This window comes from Phragmites australis, chromosome 1 (assembly GCF_958298935.1).
Source record: "Phragmites australis chromosome 1, lpPhrAust1.1, whole genome shotgun sequence".
In the NCBI taxonomy this organism is placed as follows: Eukaryota; Viridiplantae; Streptophyta; class Magnoliopsida; order Poales; family Poaceae; genus Phragmites; species Phragmites australis.
Window position 1 is genome coordinate 10,414,849 of NC_084921.1, and position 16,410 is coordinate 10,431,258.

At 43.0% G+C, this 16,410-nt stretch overlaps 2 protein-coding genes and 1 non-coding gene across 4 annotated transcripts; all 3 read right to left on the reverse strand.

Moving 5' to 3' along the window:
• Positions 1–485: 485 nt before the first annotated feature.
• LOC133891378 (small nucleolar RNA Z247) lies at positions 486–625 on the reverse strand. Its single transcript, XR_009904196.1, has one exon. It is a non-coding gene; the product is annotated as a small nucleolar RNA Z247 (small nucleolar RNA).
• Positions 626–2,118: 1,493 nt separating this feature from the next.
• Positions 2,119–2,851, reverse strand: LOC133909195 (protein SENESCENCE-ASSOCIATED GENE 21, mitochondrial-like). Its single transcript, XM_062351517.1, has one exon. The coding sequence runs from the start codon at positions 2,726–2,728 to the stop codon at positions 2,429–2,431; it is 300 nt and encodes a 99-aa protein (XP_062207501.1). The 5' UTR covers positions 2,729–2,851; the 3' UTR covers positions 2,119–2,428.
• Positions 2,852–4,805: 1,954 nt separating this feature from the next.
• On the reverse strand, positions 4,806–16,110 carry LOC133909201 (zinc finger CCCH domain-containing protein 4). Of its 2 annotated transcripts, XR_009908333.1 has the most exons (15): positions 15,838–16,110; positions 15,273–15,459; positions 13,705–13,878; positions 13,429–13,576; positions 12,670–12,981; positions 11,163–11,309; positions 10,890–11,070; positions 9,191–9,468; positions 8,991–9,107; positions 8,597–8,741; positions 7,998–8,266; positions 7,694–7,885; positions 6,827–7,348; positions 6,363–6,691; positions 4,806–4,950 (listed from the first exon to the last, which is right to left on the reverse strand). XR_009908333.1 is itself a non-coding variant. In XM_062351527.1 (14 exons), the coding sequence occupies exons 1-14, from the start codon at positions 15,995–15,997 to the stop codon at positions 6,479–6,481; spliced, it is 3,045 nt and encodes a 1,014-aa protein (XP_062207511.1). In that variant the 5' UTR covers positions 15,998–16,110; the 3' UTR covers positions 6,316–6,478. The 2 variants fall into 2 exon arrangements, 1 of the variants encoding a protein (XP_062207511.1); XM_062351527.1 differs by lacking the exon at positions 4,806–4,950 and having other exon boundaries at positions 6,316–6,691.
• Between the last annotated feature and the right edge of the window lie 300 nt (positions 16,111–16,410).

The window sequence follows — 16,410 nt, forward strand, 5'->3', positions numbered from 1 at the left end:
GAACATGGAGAACATTATTAAGATGAAGATCACGAACTGGGGTATAAACAGTAGAACAACCAACATGATTAATGGTCATACCTGCACCATTAGCTGTGTGGACCTGGTCTTGACCATTGTACTTTTCTCGTGTAGTTAATTTGTCCAGTTCTCCAATAATATGATCAGTAGCACCAGTATCAGTATACCAGTTGGTGTCAATACCGTATGAAGTAATCGCTGTATTAGCATCTTTTACTTCTCCAGTAAACATTGTGTCGAACCTCTTCCAGCAACGATGAACTGTGTGACCGACTTTGGTGCAGAGTTGGCACACAGGTTTTGAATTTGCTGATCTGCTATTGTTGTTATAGCCTCGACCGCCTCGGCCTCCGCTGCGATCTCCACGACCACGACCCCCTCTAGTACGAGAATAATTTCTACCTGCTCCACGTGACACATTATTGACTGTCATCTGATAATGTGAATTTTGAGATTCAAGCCGGGCTTTAGTGGACAATAGCTGAGCATACAGATCGCTCAAGCTAACTGCATCAACTTTTGCACTAATAGCTTCAATTAGTGGATTGTACTCAGCATCAAGCCCTGTAAGGATATAGGACACAAGATCATCATCATCAAGCCGTTTGCCAGCAGCTGCCATCTCATCCGCAAAAGCCTTCATCTTAGAGAAATATGTCGCTGCGGACATGTCCCCTTTGCGCGTACTTGTGAGTTTGAAGCGTAGATGTATGATCCTTGAGCGAGATTGGGAGGCAAACATCTCTTGTATTGCCTTCCACACATCAGCAGCACTCGTCAACGTTGCTACTTGGGCTAGAACATCTCTGGACAGGGATGCTAGCACATAACTCAGGACTTGCTGATCTTGTGCAATCCATGATGCATATGCTGGATTAGTGACAGTCTCAACTGTCTTGTCGTCCTTCATAATCTCTATAGTTGACGATGGCATCTGGATTGTTCCCTCCAGGTAGCCGGTCAGCTGGGCACCTCTGATAGCCGGAAGAACTTGAGCTTTCCAGAGAATAAAGTTATCTCTAGTTAGCTTCTCCGTCACGGGTAGACCAAGGGAAGAAGAGGAGACCATGGCAGGCGTGGAAAGTGATGCTCCTGACATGGACGTGAGAGAGGAGACAGGCTCTGATGCCATGAAAGTTTTGGTAAAGCGTTTCAACCCTCTCGGGCCGCGTCTGCATGTTTATATGTACCGGGAAAAGCCCCACGGCGTGGCTCATACAGATATGTGTTCGGCTGATTCAAAAAGAGATAAACTCTATCCCTAAAAAGTAATACAACTCAAATACATCAATCTATCTCATATCAGAACAGACCTGAACCAAACCGAACTCAACGATATCTCGTATACAACTGAAACTCTAACAGGGAGAGGGCATACGGATACGGATACACACACTGCTGTCTGCTCCTGCTCCCCGCGGCGCCGGTCGTTGTCGTGACTCGCGAGGGGGAGGGCACGGACGGTGACGTTGGATCGGTCGCCGTCGTGTTAAAAGATGATGGCGCCCATGCGCCGATCAATGCGCCTGCCGGCCGCGCGCAGGCCCGCAAGCGGCGCCGGCAGCGCGGACCAAACTTGGCCGCCTGTTAGCCCCCGCTCCGTCCAATATCTCTCTCGCCGCGGCAGAGGGCCGGATTCTCTGCACCGACCGGGTCACGTTAGTTTCCACGGCCGCGTATACGAAGGTAAAAGGTGATATTTTTCGTTCATCCAGGTAGATTCAGATCGTTGTATTCGAGTAGTATGCAGATTTTTTCCCCAAAACTAAAGAAGGAAACGCTCTTTCTCGCGTTTCAAAAGGCCTCGAATTTACTACCCCTGAGCTCGAAAGAAGTTCGATTCATATTTGAAATCCTCGCAGCGCAAACACTGCCACCAATCGCAAGGTCATTTGAGATAAACTTTTAACTTTTTAATAATCTTTATGCACCATGAACAGGAAGTCTAAAACGAAATAAGTTTGTGATCGAAGAGAGCACTTTTTCTGGGAAGAGGGTACAAACTCACGCACACGCGCTTGGGAAGAGATTAAAAGCCAGGGACCTCTGATGCGCGGAAGCACGCACTACCACTGAACGTGATACACTGCAATAATATATTAGTAACTAAACGACTTTTATTACTGGTAGCAGAAGTAGTAAAACAGTAAAACCCTGCTCGCTGTTACATCTGGTACTGGTAGAAGTAGAACAGGGCATCCAGCCCACACACACGACGACGACGACGACCAGAGGCCGATCATCCTCTGTATCTCTCGCTGCTCGCGCAAGATAATGCGCCGTTACGTTGCACGACGACCAACCGAGAGAACTCCACTCCGAGAAGCCGGCCGGCCGCGGTCCAGAGCGCGCGCCAACCTCCCCTCGTACATATCAGATCCATAATAGTTTCAGGAAGGCCGTCGCCTCACGCCCGGGCATAGGTGCGGGCGAGGTGCGCGGCCCGGAGGTCGGCGGGGTCAACGGCGGCGGCCCAGTTGGCCGGGCGGTAGTGGCCGGTCACGGGGTCCGGCGTCCACGAGACCTCGGCGGCGGCGCCGCGGCCGGCCTCCTTGGCCTCCCCCGCGGCCGCACCGTCCGCCGAGGCCGCCGCGCTCCTCATGGCGCCGGACGCCGTCGACGCCGCGTAGCCCCTCGCGGCCGCCGCCCTCGTCGGGGCCAGCGAGGCCAGCACGGCGCGAGCGGAGCCGGAGAGAGCGAGAGCCATCGGATCAACTCGGAGAAGGATCGGACGGCTGATGGCGCTCTGCTCTCTCCCTTGCTCTGCTATCCTCCGCTACACTGCGCGTGTGAGCCGTGTTATTGTTGTGATAGGACGACGAGCAGCGGAGGGCGCTGGCGGTTTATAAAGAGGTGGGAGCGACGGAGCAGGTGGGTTTTGCGGTTTTTTCTTGGGATAAATGCAAAAACCCCCCCAAAAGTCACTTGGATTTTGACTTTCCCCCCAAAAGTTGTTTTGTTGCAAAAAACCCCCCAAAGGTTTGATTTTGTTGCAAAAACACCCCTAAAAATTCAAAAAAATTTAAAACAAATCACAAAAAATTCTAAAAAAAACTAGAGACAATTATAAGACCTTTTGTGAAATTTGTTTTCAAAAATAATATCCTTTGCATCATATTTCATAGAGAGTAAGTTTGAAAAAAAAGAAAAACGTACAACTCATTTATTAATTCGAGTTAAATGCATAGTTAATTATTTACTAATCCAAAAATCATGAAACAAAATTTTTTAGTCTTCTTACATGATCCTCTATCTTGTAAAAATACATGAAATCTTGAAATAGTTATTGTAACGTGCAGGATTCAGTAGATGGGTTGCAGATAGATTAATTCATAACTAATCCATAACACCCCCAAAATTAGTGAAACCACTTTTATTAGTTTACTTAAATAATTATTTGTGTAGGAAAAATAATGGTAGACATGACAAATTTAAAATAACATGAGTTAATAAATGAGCTGCATATTTTTCTTTTTTTTCCAAACTTCCTCTCCATGAAATATGATGCAAAGGATATTATTTTTGAAAACAAATTTCACAGAAGGTCTTAGAATTGTCTCTAGTTTTTTTAGAATTTTTTTAATGATTTTTTTATTTTTTTGAATTTTTAGGGAGTTTTTTGCAACAAAGTCAAACTTTTGGGGGGCTTTTTGCAACAAAACAACTTTTGGGGGGGAAAGTCAAAATCCAAGTGACTTTTGGGGGGGGGGGGTTTTGCAGTTTTCCCTTTTTTCTTCGATTTCGACGGTTCGGAAACGGGAACCGTCAAAGCGGGCGTCGACGTGAGTGGAGGGAGGAAGAGCGAACGAAGTTGCCTTCCTCTTCACCGTTTGTTTACTGGGTAGTGGAGTTGGAGTACTATTTCTCCACTCTGGAAATTACATTTTTGTTTTATAAGTTTTTTCATTCATCAACGAAATAAATTGAAATTTACAAAATTTTAACAAAATTTTATGAATTTTTCATTCTATGTTCTGTAGTCACAGAAAATTTTAGAATCGCATATTTTGTTCTCCTTCAAAATCCACAATATTTTGGTAAAATTATGGTAGAGAGCCAAAAAAGATTAGATCAGCTAAGTGGATGATGTGTGACTGAAAGTAAATTCTATAGAACCCTATTTAGAAAAATCAATATGAGGTTATAAACATATCACACATCCTATGATCTAATAATTGAATTAAAAAAAATAGAATTCTATAAAATTTGTTTTTGATGTGGCTGTGTGGTGGTTAGTGGGATACTGGATAGGCTGACGCATGCTTTGAAGTGCTCACTCCATGTACAGTTTAAGTTGAATTACAGAAGAATTATTAGTTTATTAGTGCCATTCACGTTACGCAGTTCAATCCTAAATGAAAGGAAGCAGTTGTTACCACCAGCCACGGGTTGACGACTTGACGTCGATGTTGCGACGTACCACGAAGCACCGTTCCAGTTCCAACGCCACGGACGGCGGCGTCGAATTTTCCCTTGGCTTTTTCCACGCGTGGATACCGTCCCACTCCCACATGGCACGGTTCTTTTTTTTTTCCCCCGAGGAAAAGGGTGAAAGGCCCGGGACGGACCACGCGTGGATGTGGCCCCCGTGGGGTGAGGGCGCGCGGAGGTGGTGACCCTTGGTGCGAGGCGGCGTCTGGTGGAGGCGGTCGGCGGGGCGCGAGGCGGCGTCTGGACAGGTCGTATCTGGCGCGAGGCAGGGAAGGAGGAACGGGTCGAGAGCCGCGAGCGCGACCGGGTAGCAGGGGGTGGGTCGTCGCGCGCGGCGGCATCGTTACCGACGTGGACGAGGTCGGCCGCCAACGAGAGGTGCAGCTACGGTCCGGTTCGCTTGCCAACGTGGACGCAGCGTGTGGGTCGCGTCAGTCACTTGCGTGCTTCGAGTGTTTTGGTCTCTGCTCCTTCATTCTTCAGCGGGCTGCCTTTGTTCTGAAATGTTCCGAGAACTGGTCAATGATTCAGAGAATTCGGGGCCTGCAGTTAGATGGGCCGAAGCCTACAAACCTGCTGCGCCCAGTCTCGTTCATATACGACTAGCCTCTCTCCGACGACGAGGGCGTGCAGCGTGCTCAAGCCTAAGTAATAACTAGTTTAGAATGTACTGGCCGGCACACTGCAGATGAGATTGTAAGGTTACACACTGTTACTGCTCAAAAGCATCAGGCACAACTCTCTCCTTAAGCGTTGACTTCACCATCACGTTAAGCATTGGACTATTGTCCATTATGCTGAGCTCTGCAGTCTACGCACCGGAATCGTAGACTAGGTGCTGATTTGTGTTGAATTTGAATCGCGCTTGCAGTTGCAGTGACCTTTTCTTTGTCCACAATCCCGCACCTGGCGAGAAACAAAAATGCGGTCCGCCTCGATTCCAGTCTAGACGTGCTTCAGATCAAAGACTGGGAAAAAAGGACTGTTTGAATCTAGCTGGAATTTCGCATCACTAAGACGCCATTTCGAGCACAACTTTGACTGTAAGATTTCACATCATACGAGGTTGTTTTCGCAAAGATAGCTTAGTTAGCATAGCTGTGGCAGCGGGCGCCTCTCGACATCTTGTTTGGTAAACACAATTTGACCCAGGCGCCCTAGTGTTGCCTAACCGTTCGGAAGCGAGATCTTTAGCTACAAGGCGACGTTCTTAGTTTTCCAGTCTTACAAGGTGATCCTACTTACGTTGTGATTACCCTTTCAATCGAGGATTGTATTGTCATTGATGCGTTATCGGATGTGTTACTGATAAAAGCGCAAAAGCACCTCCACCACATTGTCACTCTGACCTTTTAAACTTCCAAGTCAAGCAATTCACGTCTAGAAATGACCACTTGCGTGCAACGTGATACAATCAACATGTCAAAATAGGCCATGTTGAGATAACCGAATAGTTCAGGCCATCTGATCAAATGATACTTGTGGAATTATCTTGTTCTATAAGTGGAGTTTGCATACAACTTGACCAAGGTTATATGCAGAAGCTACTGAGGAAAGGTTTCAATTTCCTCGTTATTTCCGTGGCTCAGGAGTTATGGAAGCACCGTAACAATTCCATCTTCAATAATGTTTCTCCAAATATAAATTTGGTTGTGAGAGCAGTGTCAGTTGAAGATGCTTTGTGTGGTGCAGCCGGAGCTAGTGGCCTCCGAGGTTTATTAGCTTGTTAGATAAGCCCTTTTTATGGTTTGGTTCTTAGGTCATTTTTTCTACATGTCTGTGGCACGTTACTGATTCTAAGTGTTCATGGTGTACTTTGGTTACTTCTTTCTTTTTAATGAAATGACCCGTACCTCTCCTGGGTGTTCAAGAAAAAAAGGTTATATACAGAATGGGATTCCGTAACTTACATAACCTGATGAAGGCACTTCCGTGTAAGGAATTCTGGTGGCATTAGCAGTGAACATTACACTTCTGCAAAAGCTGAATAGACCCAAAAATTACAGCTCGCAAGAGAACCTGGTAATTAATCTCTGCGTAAGGCCTCGCGAAGTTCCGCTGGATAATCGCCGAACTGGGTAACAGTGGGAGGATGCATGTTGAAAACGTAAGTGACTGGTGCTGATACTTGCATCCCTCTTGGATACCTTGAGATGTCTGAAAACCATCCCAGAGTTGCTTCATCAAACATAAATGATTCACTGAGAAAAAAGAAGCATTCTCTTGCCAATCTTTCGACCTGAAAATCAGCAGCAAAAATCATCTTTGGCAGTTGAGCACAATTGTCACCTGACGACTACAGTAGAAACTTAAAAGCATACCTGTAATAAACCTTAAGAGTTTCCCCTAAAAAATAACTTATGAAATGGCATACCTGTAACTGAATGTATTTGGTGTTTTTCATGATCAAGATGACCTGCAGATCAGACAGCCTTTCTGACAAGATTTTGATGGCAATACGCTCAAAGAATTTTTGCAGCAGAACCTGCTCACTGTTTAACTCATCATTATCAAAATCAGCAAACCAAAAAACTCGCTGTAGCTTTGTCCAAGGAACTGGTAGTTTATGTTCACGCCCAATGATTAGATGAGAGGGATCAGCCAAATTTTGGAGTATCTTGAGGCCGTTTGTAACTGAATTAGACTCAACGGACTGCAGACTAGGTGTACAAGCAACAATCTTACTGGCATCATAATACTGACAAAGTTTACTAGAGAACAGTAGGTTTTTATCATTCATGACAAGAATATGCCCATCTCCATCAGCAGGAAGCAGCTTTGTACAACATAGTGAAGTGGCTTTGCCTTCTTGAGAGCATATTCCATATGTGATAGGTGAAGAGATCAAGGAGCCACGATCATGCGAATACGGACAAGAGTTACCATTTCGACAACCCTGATGCAAGAGAGCACCACATCAGACTCCAAAACAGAGGGGTGCGAGGGGTATCATTCTCTGATGTAACTCAGTACCCATTCAGTTCAGCAAATACAAAATCTATGCAAGTTGAAAAGGCATCATTCTCTATTTTTAGTGTCATTTGACACAGCATCATTCATAGTTTATTCAATGTGTTGCATTGAATTTATTCATACAGCAATATTATGACAAAAGTCTTGCTATTAGAAGCAGAAAAAACAATCTCAATTGCAGAACTCAGGCTACAAACTGGAGTGCAAATGACATGAGAAAATAAAATGTGAAAGATCAACCATCAAAATAAAATATGCAGTATCAAACCTGTAATGTGAGGAAGAACTTGCATACTGGTTTAGGTGCAAAAGAAGAATGAGAAAAACGGCATGTGGCCCCTTGATTGCATAGGCCATTAGAAAAGAACACACACCCCTCAGTTTCCAAGGTTGGCTGGACAAAAGCATGATGCCATCCCCTGTAAGATATGGTCTTTTCCTCGACATGATGTATCTTCATCTGTGGACCAATTAACAATCATTATGGGTGGCACAGAGAATAAAATTATCCTACTTCAGTTCACGTATAAGGATAATTTGAGTACACATAAAGTTCGTAGACTTCAGCACACCTCCTTGACAAATGTCTTCAGCATTTCAACAATGGTAGTAGTCCCAAAATCAGCTGGCAAAACATATGGAGTTTTAGCGCACTGCTTCTGTGAATCGCTGTGAGAATTCTCAGCCTCTAACGAGAGAGAATCCATATCCTCCTCTAGCTCCGGTATTTCACAACAAAGGCAAGTGTGGTTGAATTCAGAAGGCTGAAGGTACATCGGAGGATTGATTTTGACAAGAAAGCTAGGCCTAAAACGGTGCAGTTGCTTCATAACATCATCATCTGTTCAAAAGGAAGCGTTAAACAACAGGATATATCATATATGTTACTTATATCATAGGGAAATATTTTGCAATCCTACGAGTAGAGATCCTCACACCAACAAGGTACATTTTGTTTGAACAAAAAGCACTTCTATACAGAACTGTAGGCTACTTTTGGTGATATCTCCCGTACATTTCTCCAATACATTGAAAAATGTACATGGCAAGGTACCTAAGGCACTAGAAAATGTAATGCTGTGCGATCAAAATTCACATACTAGGAGTACCTACTCACAAGAGTAAAAATCCCCTTAAAAATTTTGTCACGAGGAACAGGCAAAGGGCATACAAATTTCGGAGATGTTCTTAAATGCTGCAGGGACGAGATTATGAATTGCACACCACTCCTCTTCAGGTTTAGCAAGGAAGGTATGGGATTCTTTTGGTTCTTGAGTGTTCGCCACATCTTTTAGATATTCCAGACGATGCTTGTTCTGAAACATATGGTGAAAATTTTAATACCGAAAAGCAGACAACAAAAACTGAAGTGCACTTGATCCTTTAATGAAGACAACCGAAAAAAATCCTAGAAATAGCTATTCACTGGGAAAGAAACTAACTGAAAGGAAAAAATTGTTCTAATACGTGTTACCATGACAATGGCTCGAGAGTTAAAATTATCTATGTTGCTAAAAAACAACCAAATGCCCCAATGCGCAGGGATTATTACAGATAAGGTATACCTTAAACACGCGTTCCCAAAATTGAAATGCACAAAGATTTCCAATGGTTGTCCCTTCCTTTTTGCCAATTTGTACACTGCCACTTACTTTGAAGTAACTGTCTCTATACTTCCGGCACTGTAAAACATATAATAGGACATAACTACCACAACATTGGGAATTGGAGATAAAGAATGATTCATGACACAACTAAAACATACCAGTGCTTGATAGCCAAAAGGTTGAAGGATAGGAAGTGGCTGGATGTCCAACATAATGCTTATCAGGATTCCTTCATGGAGAGCTCCAAGTTCACCAAATTTCAGGGTAAGAACAGAAGAATCAAATGACAACGGCAAACTATTGAGCAAACAGCCATAAAAAGTGGGCTCATAGCGTCCAGAACTTGTCTTATCCAATGCGCGAATTTGAACAAGTGAATCTAGCGCATCTTCAATAGCATCTGAATCTGGTGGGTTAAGAACTTTTTGCAGCAGTACTGAAAAGAAAACATAGTGAGAGTTTTACCTTAACCTAAATAAGTAGCAAAATTTGACCACTGATATACACAGAAGTCTTTGAACAAATCACTTAACATAGTATTAATAAATTCTTCACCAGAAGTACTTCTGTTCACGCTGGTGAACAGTAACAGCGATACTGTAGCATAAGATCAGATTGGTTAAAGATAAGATTAGTTAGATTGTTTTGTTAGTGAATCAGATTCAGTTAGGGATATGTTAGTTTAGATTAGATAAGAGTTGTATTTGAATTAGGACTTTGTAGGCCGGCTGGGTTATCTTCTGACTGGCTATATATACACGGCGCCAGCCGTGATTAAGGATTAAGGAATCAAGCAAGCAAGAGAAATCAATCTATTTCCCAGTCTTCTAAGTTTCTCTAATCTATAATCCAATCCCTCCCCTAGCAACCGACGCTGCTCGGCTATGCTCCTGACAGATGTTTACTTGCTTATGATTAAGGAATCAATCGAGCAAGATAAATCAATCTAGTTCCCAGTCCCTTTTTCCTACGTCTTCCCTATAGCTCTAAGTCTACCCAATCTATAGTCCAATCCCTTCCCTAACAGCCAACGCCGCCTAGCTATCCTCCTGACGGTGTTTACCCTAACAACTTCCAAAGTGTGATATCTTTTGTGTGATTTGATAAAAATATATATTACAAAATTCAGTGGCCAAAGTTGTACTTCAAAGGCTGTGAGAAGTAACAAAGGACACTTACTAGGGACAATCATAGATATAAGTAATAGTATGATATTTTTTATTACGAAGATTAAGAACGAGAGCTCTTATTTAGTTGGAGAACCTCCATTAACTAAAAAACAGAGTGGCTACTTTATTTGGTCAAAGCTCAGTAAACTTGAAAAGTACCACAGACCATGACCAAATCCAGTGGTCAGCAGTATGTTAAATACTAGTAATGGATACAAACTTCTAGTCTTCTAGTATTCTCTATCTCATATCAGCCAGTGATCAAAGTCCAAACTGAAAAAAGATGAAAGCGATGCACCTAGCCAAACCTTTCTGGAACTGGCTGAACAGGCATTGGAACCATAGGTCACAGACCACAGTACAGTGTCCAAAATTAGCAATGCTGTCAAAAAAGTGTGCATTCAAAGTGTACCAAAAGATAATATTTCTTGTTGAAGATATCATAGGTACCCCATATCTCGATGTTTATATATACTACATGCCATGGTTTTCTACCCACATGGTACTTAAACCCCCACCCACACACACGAGCAGCAACAACCAATCCTTCGAAATAGTAGCCTGTCAACATCCTAGCTAGTGGCTTATGTTGTTGAACCACAAAACAGTTGATCATGCACAATGTGGAAATAAATCATGAGAAGAAACATGAATTAAAACTGGCTGAACTGCAGAAAAAAAGAATTACCGTTAGGATCATTCATAGATCTGGACTCTGCACAACAAACCATGAGCACTTGCTCTCTTAAGGATAATCTTAAAATGGCAGGATATTCATGATCATTTAAACTGCTATAAAATGTCCCAGTTACCAAACGATAAATTTGACCATCACAGGTTCGGCCTGTCCTGCCTTTCCGCTGCTCAGCCTAGGAAAAGATTAAAGAATGGTTACCAAAGTCAGGGTAAAAAGTCAAAAGTAAGTTTGAACAAGAAAAGCATTAGCATATATATTAGTTACCTGAGACTTGGAAATCCATACAAGCCCAGCTGAGTCTGTTTTCCTAATTGGGTCCCAGTATACTTGCAATGATCTACAAGAATCGATAACATATGCAACTCCTGGGATAGTAACAGATGATTCAGCAATGTTTGTCGCCAGTATCACCTGCAGAAAGAAAAAAATACAAACTCAGCGAAATGGAGTTCCATTGCAATCTATTGGTAACAGGAGCTTCTTTCAATCATGTAAATATTGAATGAAACTAAGTTTTGCCGTACTGTTGTACCTCGTTATGTTAAATCCTTTTAAGTGCAATTTAATTGTTATGGGGCACCCATGTAGCCCAGTGGTAGAGCCAAAGATTATGGTGGTTGAGGTCATGGGTTCAAGCTCCATTCTCCTTTATAAAAGGTATGTGCCCACTACCATTCTACAGGATGAGACACTTAATATGCTAATGCGTAAATTAACATATACAAGAAACCTCTACAGCTAATCAAGAATGACATGTAACTGAGGCATAAATGAGATCAGGAAAGAGCAGCAACCATGTTACTGCAATTAGCAAATAATGATAGAACACATAGAAAAACAGCAATTCAACATGCTAGTGCGTAAATTAACATATACAAGAAACCTCTACAGCTAATCAAAAACGACATGTAACTGAGGCATAAATGAATTCAGGAAAGAGCGTTATTTCTTAGTTTGCAGCAACCATGTTATTGCAATTAGCAAAGTGATATGGATTGGCTAGGGTAGATTGGATAGCAGGAAGAAACAGGCTAGTCACCCTCCTCTCGAAGGCTCTGACCGCTCTTTAGGGTTTCTTCTTGCTTGACTATTGATGCGACATGGGCGGGCATTATATAGCCGGCCAGGGCTCCAATAACAAATCTAATCAAATCCTAACTAACCAAATCTGCTAGAGACCTATCTCCTAGCGTGTGCACATAGTCACCGGGAACGTGTACCCATGCTGTGTTCCTCGTCCCAGGAACATAGTCCTAATTCCGGGAACGTGGGAACAATCTGGTTATTTTCTTGCCAAAATCTTTCACAAGTAGCGTACCTCATTACTCGATCCCGTTCCTCGACCCTATCGACCCGAGAATTTGGTGACTATGGGCGGGCATTATATAGCCGGCCAGGACTCCAGTAACAAATCTAATCAAATCCTAACTAACCAAATCTGCTAACTACCTTATCTAATCATGACTTAGATTCGAAGGCAACTAATGATCCTATCTCCTGGCGTGTAGTGCTGCTGCTCTTGCCATGCGCCGCCCAAACAGGCCCAAGGCCCAGTGCATAGCACAAATAATGATATAACACATAGAAAAACAGCAGTTCATAAGTAACCCATTTGTATAATGTTGGCATTTCCACAAACAAATGCATATGCAGATGACTAAATCTTATCATTATGCCTCGCTATTGGCACCACATAGCTTAGAAATAGAAGCAAGTCTCGAAAGGTAAGAAATGTGACCATGTACTATGCTAGAAATAGAGGGGTTTGTACCTTTCGGCAATACTTTGAGACCTTCATAGTTTGAAGTGCTTCATCAGTGTCAATACTCCGATGAAGAATATGTACCTTAAAGGTTGAACTAAAAGGCAGCAGACGGATCCATTGCTGCTCCAATGCATAGTATGTAGGAAGAAAAACCAAAATACTCTTGCTAATGTCTGGTTCACTTTGATGTACGTGCAACAATAACTTGTGGATAAGTTCATAAACATCATGGTTAAGATCAGCATCAGCAGAAGCATCCGGACCAGAGCAATATTTTGTTGAAAGTGATTGGGAATTTATCTTGAGAATATCAGCAATCTAAAAAACATTAAATTGCAATAGGTAATAATTAACCATGAGGGAGCAAACTTGAGGCGATGGATGTGAAGTACCGTACAAAAAATGAAAATCACAAATAGGGAGATGGAACAGAAACGTCACATAACAACATTAATGAAGTTGGCCAAAGTAATGAAACTGACAATAATAACACAAACATGAACTGCATCAATATGTTCAATTAGTGGTTCAACAATATAATTTGTGAAAATGACTATTTTTACATAGGTTCAGCAATACAACGGTAAAAGTCATCATCCAAAGCTGAAGATTAATTGTAAATACAGAAACAAACTGCGTCATGTTTAGTAATCAAACATCCTAAAGATTTGGAGACACATCATGCAAATCGGTTCATTATAAGTTTCATAATATATGACGAACAAAGATAGTTCACACAACGTTTAAAGTAAACATAATATATACCTGCTCCAGGTATAGGACTTTCCTCTGATAAATGCTTGTACGTGGACTGCACGGAATGGCAATCACTTCAACCCTTTCACCCCTTCCTATATCTCTAAAATATTCCTTATATCTTGTAATGTCAGCAGTGGCAGACATCAAAACCAACCTGCCGAGAGTGACACAGCGTGTCACAGCAACCAGCAGGAAGTCAGTTACTTTATGAGATGGAAACCATTACTGCTAAAAGGCAAACATATGATAGTATGCAATGATGGATATTACTCCAGTACTTACCTTAAGTCATTCTTTTTCATCAAAAACTGCTTGATACTAGCAAGGACAAGATCAGATTCCACAGATCTCTCATGCACTTCATCAAGAATAATAACCTTATACCTCAATGCAGCAATTCCCCTATCACACATTTGCTCCAACACTACGCCAGCTGTTTTGAACACAATTTTTGACCTGATTCATATATTAAACAAGTTTATAAATTCAATGACATAACATAACAGGACTCAAGACAAAATCGATAAGTAGGTAAGAATGGATCATCTGGTTCAGGAATCAAATACTTGAGAGAAGTAAGAAAGCAAGTCATTGGAAATTCACAGTTGGGCCAGAAAGGTAGAACAGGAATGCTCCGAATAGGGTAGAATCTGGAAAAATGACAGGTTTGCTGTTGGACCACCCTGCAGGCCAAATTTTGCTGAAGTGTAACATGGACTCAGGTAAGACTAGGACCAGCTCTCGAGTCTTGGGCATGCCAGTAGTGAGTCCAAAATGTAAGGTTGTCGGGATCAAGGTCCTAGCAAGGATTGTTTTTGGGTTGACACTTACAAGGATAGGAGAGCATAAGATCAGATTTTAAAATCCTGATAAGATTGTAGCCACAAGACTTCAATCTTTGCCTTACAGACGTTTTTACATGATCATGCTATATTTAAATCATACTAGCTATACAGATATTGAAATGGGCCAGTAGACATGTCATCCTAATATGGACATGAATGTAGCAGTTTTGCTGCAGTGCTTTCTCTGTTTCGTATGCTGTTAGGAATCGCTAGTTCGCTACCTCTGACCCGAGTGAAAAGGCTCGCTATACCTGTTATGGTTTGATCCTGACAGGGATCGTCGCCTCAGTAAACCTGGCATTTGTGATCACTCTGGAAAATATATGGAACTGAATTAACCATTGAGGTCCCTGTCGCACCAAATAGAACTTCAGGCCTCCTCGAGGGACAATCCCTAAGGGGCAGATGCACACCGAAAGCACCCAGCGCATAATTCAAAATGCTTAAGTTCAGGATATCCCTGAAGGAAATGAAGTTGCACAGTGGCAACTTGGAGCCAAGTGCCCAAGTCAAACAACCAGAACACAAGGTATGACTAAGCTCATGCACTCCTGATAAGAACGGATGTGTCAAGCATGATGGTAGCAAGAGAAGCTGTGTGCGCTCAGGAACACCATTTTTGCCCCTACCACATCAAAACCAACTACGATACACTGAATAATAGCCGGGTTGGATCACTATAAATAGCAACTACTGCATTCTCACGACATGATCATCAAATCCCAAAGTCCTGCATTTCATCAGCTTTGCATCTTTGCACAAATATAGTCAATGTTTGACCCTTCATTTATCCAATATAGCAAATACTGTATAGCAAACGTCTACAGCATGCTTTACGAAGTGATTCTACCAAATTCAAACACATTCAGTAAAGCTGCATATGCTAAGAACTGTGCACTGTATGATAATGTCAGTTGGGAGCAGTAGAAGTAGAATAATATGATGATATATCAGCAAAAAAATATAGGGAAGAACGATGACATTGGATAACTGTGAGTTAAGTACCTTTTATCGTTGAGATTCGACACATTTGAGTGGCCTATATGGTATCCAATCTCCTCGCCTAGCTGCCAATTGCGAGATTCAGCTATCGCTCGAGCGATGGCTACCACTGCAAACCTTCTAGGTTGTGTGCATAGGATGGGTTCCATATTTTCTTCTAAGAGGAATTGAGGAACTAGAGAACTCTTTCCTGCAACAAAACATAAAATTGAATCCAATAGTAAGATTAAATTCAATGAATCACAAGAAAATTACATCCTGCTCAGCATTCATACATTCTGCATTTGTAGAACTGAAATCCCAATAAGCTAACAACCAATTCGGAAATTTGTAAATACAATTTCAAGGTAGCATTATAGTCTATAGAAGACCACACCAAAATGAAGCAAGATTCCATGAAAACCTAATATATATATATATATATAATTTCCTCTCCAGGTCTCAACAAAACCCCAAACCACACAAAGGCATCATCGGAACAATCCAGCATAGACACACACCAAAAGCAAGCGACCGCAGTAGAAACGATCGACAAGGGAATGAGAGAGGGAAACCCGCAGACGATTACCGCATCCGGTGTCCCCCACGATCAGCGTGACGCGGTTCTCCTTCACCTTCTCGACGATCCTGTCGCGGAACGCCTCCACGGCGAGCGGCGGCCACCGTGGCCGCGCCTCCTCCAGCAGCTGATGTTCCCCCTCCTCCACCACCACCGCCCCCGGCTCCATGGCCGCGGGCTAGGGCTCCTCCCGAGACGCGACGCGCCGGCGGCGCTGCCTTCTCCTGCAAGCTTTCCGCCTCCTTTGGCTTGCCTCCAATGGCTCGCGCCTACTGCGCCAGTGTGTCGTTTCTCTTTTTGAAAGGGGGGAGGGGTGCGCTCGGAGGCAGGGGCCCGGTGCATGGACTGGTCCCACGGGAGCACGGGAGAGGAGCGGACGGAGGATGAGTCATTGGTTCACCAAGACCGGGTCCATGTAGAAATGTCGGTGGGGCCCCGAGCTCCATCCATCGCAGCTGGCGAAGGGTTTCCACGCACTTTCTACCGTGCGAATGGCGAGTCTCGTGTTGACGGGCCCACCTGTCAGTTTGACGCGTGTGTTCCTGGTGGTCAACCAACTGATGATTGGTCAAATGACTGGCG